Source organism: Chiloscyllium plagiosum, unplaced genomic scaffold (assembly GCF_004010195.1).
Source record: "Chiloscyllium plagiosum isolate BGI_BamShark_2017 unplaced genomic scaffold, ASM401019v2 scaf_4402, whole genome shotgun sequence".
Taxonomy (NCBI): Eukaryota; Metazoa; Chordata; class Chondrichthyes; order Orectolobiformes; family Hemiscylliidae; genus Chiloscyllium; species Chiloscyllium plagiosum.
This window is the reverse complement of record NW_025212444.1, coordinates 1-6161: the sequence shown is the minus strand read 5'-3', so window position 1 is coordinate 6161 and position 6161 is coordinate 1. Positions and strand designations below refer to the sequence as shown.

The window sequence follows — 6161 nt, the reverse complement described above, 5'->3', positions numbered from 1 at the left end:
GCACTGTCGGAGGGTCAGTACTGAGGGAGTGCCGCACTGTCAGAGGGTCAGTGCTGAGGGAGTGCCGCACTATCACAGGGTCAGTTCTGAGGGAGTGCTGCACTGTCGGAGGGTCAGTACTGAGGGAGTGCCGCACTGTCAGAGGGCCAGTAGTGAGGGAGTGCCGCACTGTTGGAGGGTCAGTGCTGAGGGAGTGCTCCCCTGTGAGAGGGTCAATGCTGAGGGGTGACTGTGGGCCTTCTGTCTGGTCAGATGGCCTGGGCCTGTTCGCTCTCAGCCTTGGCCTCACGTCGTGATTCAGGAAGGGATGCTGTGCAGAGGAAGCAGGTGTTGGTTTGACTCATGGTGCTCCCTCAGATCCTGCTTCCTGCACATGTTGTAAGGGAGGGTCGGAAACGATGGTGACTGGGCTGTACTTCCTCTCAGCTTTTCGGGTCCATTAGAAAACATAGCTCCTGTCTTTCCGGCCACAGCACCACTCACATGACACATCCTCCACGTGACCTCTGAACCCCCACAAGGAATTGGCGAACGAGGGGGACCCGTTTCTGCGAGCGGGGCGGTCTTTTGGCAATTCGGGTCAAGTGTGAGGGGAGGCCACGAGGGACGAAGGGGGAGGGTGGGGTCAGAGGTGAAAGGTCACCCTTGAGGGAAGAGTGTGACAGATTAGCCAGGGGCTGGAGGCGGGGCCTGGAGATGGGAATGTCCGTCGTTTCCCAAAGCGAATGTGCCTTTTTGGGAAAAACCGTTCCACCTGCTCACTGGGAATCATGAGAGAAGCCGTGTGTCCAGAATGTGAGGCAGCGCCCACATTTCCAGTTGTCACAGGAAAAGAGCCGTTTCAGGTTCCTTTCCACGTTTCAACGGCGCGTTTCCATCGCTGCGTCATTTTCTTTCGCTCAACAGCGAGCGAAATCCTTTCGTTTCTTGTCTCGCTACGTTTACTCCCACGCAGTTTCCTTTCCAATGGCTGCGATCCGAAAGTTGCAAGCTCATTATTCCCCACCTTCCAGGCCAATCACCTCTCATATTGCCCAGGCTGCAACCCTTCACGTTTCTGCAGTGTTTGAGTGTGGACTGACGTGGGAAAAGCGCTGGTTACGAAACCTCAGGATGCCGCAACGAACCTGACCCCTCTTTGCAAGCACGATTTACACAGCTGCTGGGTCCAGGCGTTGGGGGACAAATTGAAGTCAGCGAGGGGAGTGGGTGGGCAAAAATGGAAACTCACTCTGCAGCATTGTAACCACTTGGTCTGTGCACTGGTGACTCGTTCTCGATGGGAAAGGCCTTCCGCCTGACAACAGCTGAGCGATTTGTTCCGAGATAGCAAAACAGCTTGGAGCTAGTAAGAAGTCACCTGATCTCTCCCAGTTCAGGAGGTCTCTCTGTTCTCTGCAGTAAAAGCTACTTGTAAGCTTGTGTTAGGCTGCATTGGAACAAGCCAAGCACAGCGATGACAGAGAGGTCAGAGTGTAAGCACGGTGGCTCAGTGGTTAGCATTGCTGCCTCACGGCGCCAGGGACCTGGGTTCGAAACCAGCCTCGGAGCGATGTCTGTGTGGAGTTAGCACATTCTGCCTGTGTCGCTCCGGTTTCCTCCCACAGTCCAAAAATGTGTAGGTTAGGGTGGATTGGCCGTGCTAAATTGTCCCATAATGTCCAGGGATGTGCAGGTTAGGGTGGATTTGCCATGCTAAATTGTCCCATAGTGCCCAGGGATGTGCAGGTTAGGGTGGATTGGCCATGCTAAATTGTCCCATAGTGTCCAGGATGTGCAGGTTTAGGGTGGATTGGCCATGCAAACTGTCCCATAGTGCCCAGGGATGTGCAGGTTAGGGTGGATTGGCCATGCTAAATTGTCCCGTAGTGTCCAGGGATGTGCAGGTTAGGGTGGAGTGGCCGTTCTAAATTGTCCCATAGTGTCCAGGGATGTGCAGGTTATGGTGGATTGGCCATGCTAAATTGTCCCATAGTGCCCAGGGATGTGCAGGTTAGATGGGTGAGCCATGGGGAAATGCAGGGTGATAGGCCAGGAGGGAGTGAGTGCAGGTGGGATGCTCTTCGGAGGGTCAGTGTGGTCTTGGGCCGAATGGCCTGGATTCGATGAACTGAAGGGTCAAACAGCAGGCAGCTCGCAGATTGAATGGGGGTGTTCCGTTGAAGAGCAGTGATTCATCTCTTGATCCACGCAGCACCTCTGACTGAGCTAACTGGGACAGGCAACTGAGAAGACTCCATTATCTGGGTCCTTCCACTCTTGGTCTCGGCCAAGTCACGAGTCGGGGCCACCAGCCTGTCGGTTTGCACCAGAAGAGATTGGCATTCAACCTCTCAGGCTCCCCCATTCAATCCGATCCTGGCTGATCCGACATTCCGCACATTCCTTTCCCTTTCCCTTCCCCATAACCCTGGATTCCCTGACTGATCATGGAAAGATCGATCTCAGCCTTAAATAGACACAAGGACTCTGCCCCCACAGCTCTCTGTGGCACGGAGCTCCAAAGAGTCACAACCCTGTGAGGGAAGAAATTCCTCCTCTTCTCAGTCTGGAATTGGTGCCATTTTATCCTGAGGCGATACTGTCTGGTCCTGGACTCTTCCATGAGGAGAAATATCCTCTCAGCATTTACCCTCTCAAACCCTTTACAAATCCAACATGTTACAATGAGATCACCTCTCATCCTTCTAAACTCCAGTGAGTAGAGTCCCAAACTGTTTAACCTTTCCTCATAAGACAATCCCTCCACACCAGGGATCATTCTCGTGAACCTTCTCTGAACTGCCTCCAGTGAAATGATACCTTTCCTGCCCACATCCACCACATCCTCTGGAAATTCATTCCACACGTGAACCACTGTCTCTGTAACACCCTTGTGTTTTTTTTTAAAACTCTTTCTCCCCTCACCTTAAAAATGTGCCCCCTACTTTTGAAATCATCTACCCGAGGGAATAAAACGAAGCACATTTCACCCTACTGGTACCCCCCCCCGCCCCCCCGTGATTTTATAAACCTCTATCAGGTCGCCTTGCAACCTCCTACGCTCCAGTGAAAAAAACGCCTCAGCTTTTCTTCCCAATTTAAACCTTTCCTTCAATAAGGAGCTGGGGGTTGGCGGGAGGCGGTGGGGGGGTAACCAGAACTGCCCACAGTGCTCCTGATGTGGTGTCTCCAGCACAGTTTGCTGGCTTAATCCTTCTCGGCTGTCGCCAGGTCCCCGCTCCTGCCCCCACCCACCCCAAACAAGGCCTCAGGCATGTTCTGTCAGCACTGACGGGCTGAGATGAGCAACTTCAGCAGGAATAGCTCCAGTTCCCTCAACTCACCCCTTTGAAAAGACAGAGCCATTGATTTTTTTTTTTGAACTGCGGCTATTGGCCTGGAAGACACTGCAGGCTTTGTGCTGCTGACCCGCACGTACTCACTGACTGGGCCGTACCACAGCTGGCAAGGCTTACAGCAAGGCGGATGCTGGATGGTTGGCTTTACAAGGGGGAGTGGAGGACAGGTCACTGACGTTTCAGCGACTGGACGTTCTCCAGAAATGGCTGCCCTGCTCCCTCAGAGCCCTCATTCATTCGGGAGGATTCATTCAGCACTCGATTCAGTGTTTAACCCCCGCCTCTCCACTGGGGCGTCGCATTTGCTCCTGTCGCCTGTTCCTCAAACCCAGTCCGTTCTTTGAATCAAGCAGCGCCGACACAGACCCTTCGGCCCAACCAGTCCGTGCCGACCCTCATCCCAAACTAAACCAGTCCCACCTGCCTGCTCCTGGCCCTTATCCCTCCAAACCTTTCCTATTCATGTCTTTATCCAAATATCTTTAAAACATTGTAATTATGCCCACATCCACCACTTCCTCAGGAAGTTTATTTCACACACAAACCACTCTCTGTGTAAAAATAATTGCCCGTCATGTCTTTTTTTAAAATCTCTGTCTTGTCACCTTAAATGTATATATATATCCTCTCGTCTTGAAATTTGCCATCCTCAGGAAAAGATAACTACCATTAATCTTATCTGTACCCCTCACAATTTTATAAACCTCTATATAAGATCATCTCTCAACCTCCTACGCTCCAGCGAGAAAGATCCCAGCCTATTCAGCCTTTCTTTATATCATAAATCCTCGCTACTTGGTAAATCTTTCCCGAACCCTCTCCAGCTTAATAATATCCTTCCTATAACAGGGTGACCAGAACTGGACACTGCGCTCCAGACGAGACCTCACCAATGTCCTGTATAACCTCAACATGACGTCGCCAACTCCTACACTCAAAGGGCTGAGCAATGGAGATCCCCTCTCCCTCCCCCCGATCGAGGTCAAGTGTAAAGAAACAGCGCCATCTTTAGGTGGAGGTACTGAGAGGGCACTCGGAGGTGGAGTGAGGCAGAGGTGCTCAACCTCCCTCAACGTCAGGAGCCCTGAGTCAAACATACTGAAGAAAGTGCGCCATTGACTCGTTCCCCTCTCATCTCTGAAAGAACAATGAAGTTTCTGATCGTCCTCTTATAGGAAGGACGATCAGCTGGAGAGGGTTCAGAAGCGATTTACCAGGATGTTGCTGGGAATGGAGGGTTTGAGATATAAGGAGAGGCTGGGACTTTTTTTACTGGAGCGTAGGAGGCTGAGGGGGTGACCTGATAGAAGCTCATAAAATAATGAGAGGTATAGAAAGAGTTAATGGTACTTATCTTTTCCCTTGTGATGGGGGATTTCAAGACGAGGAGATACGTTTTTAAGGTGAGCGGACAGAGATTTTGAAAAGACGTGAGGGGTCATTCCTTTTGCACAGGGAGTGGTTTGTGTGTGAAATGAACTTCCTGAGGAAGTGGCGGGCGTGGGGACAACGTTGAAAAGATATTTGGATAAGGACATGGACAGGAAAGGTTGGGAGGGAGACGGGCCCCAGATGGGACTAGTTTAGTTTGGGATGAGGGTCGGCACGGACCCGTTGGGCTGAAGGGTCTGTCTCCATGCTCTCTGACTCTATGAAGTCCCGTAAAACTTGATGCCTCTCTGTTTGTGCTCCGGCTCCTTCTACTGCTCCTGGGTGCTTAAAACAGCTTTGGAAAACATCTTCAGATGCTCACGAGAAACCCCAGTTGGGAGTAGGCTGAGAGCAAAGGAATAGGCCATTGGCCCCTCAAGCCTGATCCCCTGTACGAGACCCTGGCTGACCCCTGTGCCACGTTCCCCCACTATCCCACTCCCCTGCTCCCCCACCCCTCCCAACTTTTCCCTTGTGCTGCTGTCAATATTCTGTCTCTCTTGAACCCACTCAACGACGGACAGCCCACAACTTGCTAAGGTACTTTCCCTTCAGAATTTGAATTCAATGATGTGAATGTATTTGATGATCCCAAATGTTTCTGAGCCTTGCTCCGACACGTTTGCATCATGCGTGCTTTCGTTCCGGCTTTCGAGCTGAGCGATATTTGTTTTTCTATCCCACTCGACGCGTGTTGGCCCCTCCTCCGCTGCACCCCATTTGCTTCAAACTGCTGGTTTCATTTAGTTGTCGGCCGTGGGGTCTGTCGGGGGGTGGGCCTCACTGTTCACTCACTCAGCCATGGGATGGTGGCGGCTGGGATCACCGAGAGGGTGGCCCCGTGTGCAGGTCAAAGGTCACGCCGGCGCCTCATGGCTGCTCTCCCAGCATTCCCCGTGCGGTCAGGTCGCGATCGTTCCTCAGCCCCAACTCGGGGCTGTCTCTGCACGGGGCGACATTTCTGAATGGGATTGGGTTTGGCCGGGAATCGGGGCGAATGGTACCCATGAGGCAGTTTGTTCCGAGCAGAGACGCGTGGCCGTTGACTGTGTGTTGTGTTTTCCCGCAGGGAACCGGCTCCACAACGAGACGGAAGTCCTGGAGTTCAAATCCAACCAGTGGTTTGGCGCAAGTATCCGATCGTCCAATCGCACGATAGTGGTGAGTCGCAGGTGGGCGGTGGGGATGAGGGACGTTACACACCACTGGGTCCATTCAATCAGAGACTGGGGTGGCACAGGGGCTCAGTGGTTAGCACTGCTGCCGGGTTCGATTCCAGCCTCGGGTGACAGTCTGTGTTAAGTCTGCAGATTCTCCCTGGGTGTGAGTGGATTTCCTCTGGGGCCTCTGGTTTCTTCCCACAGTCCAAAGATGTGCAGGTCAGGGTGG

The 6161-nt window shown here is 52.6% G+C and overlaps 1 protein-coding gene across 1 annotated transcript in view; it reads left to right on the top strand.

The window, feature by feature from the left end:
- The window catches only part of LOC122547392 (integrin alpha-8-like), a gene marked incomplete at its 3' end in the record, with an annotated part of 21160 nt that extends 15227 nt beyond the window's left edge, over positions 1-5933 (top strand). The window contains exon 3 of the mRNA XM_043686018.1: positions 5842-5933. Within this exon, the coding sequence (XP_043541953.1) occupies positions 5842-5933 (92 nt within the window). The remainder of the gene's footprint in view (positions 1-5841) is intronic.
- Positions 5934-6161: the final 228 nt, after the last annotated feature.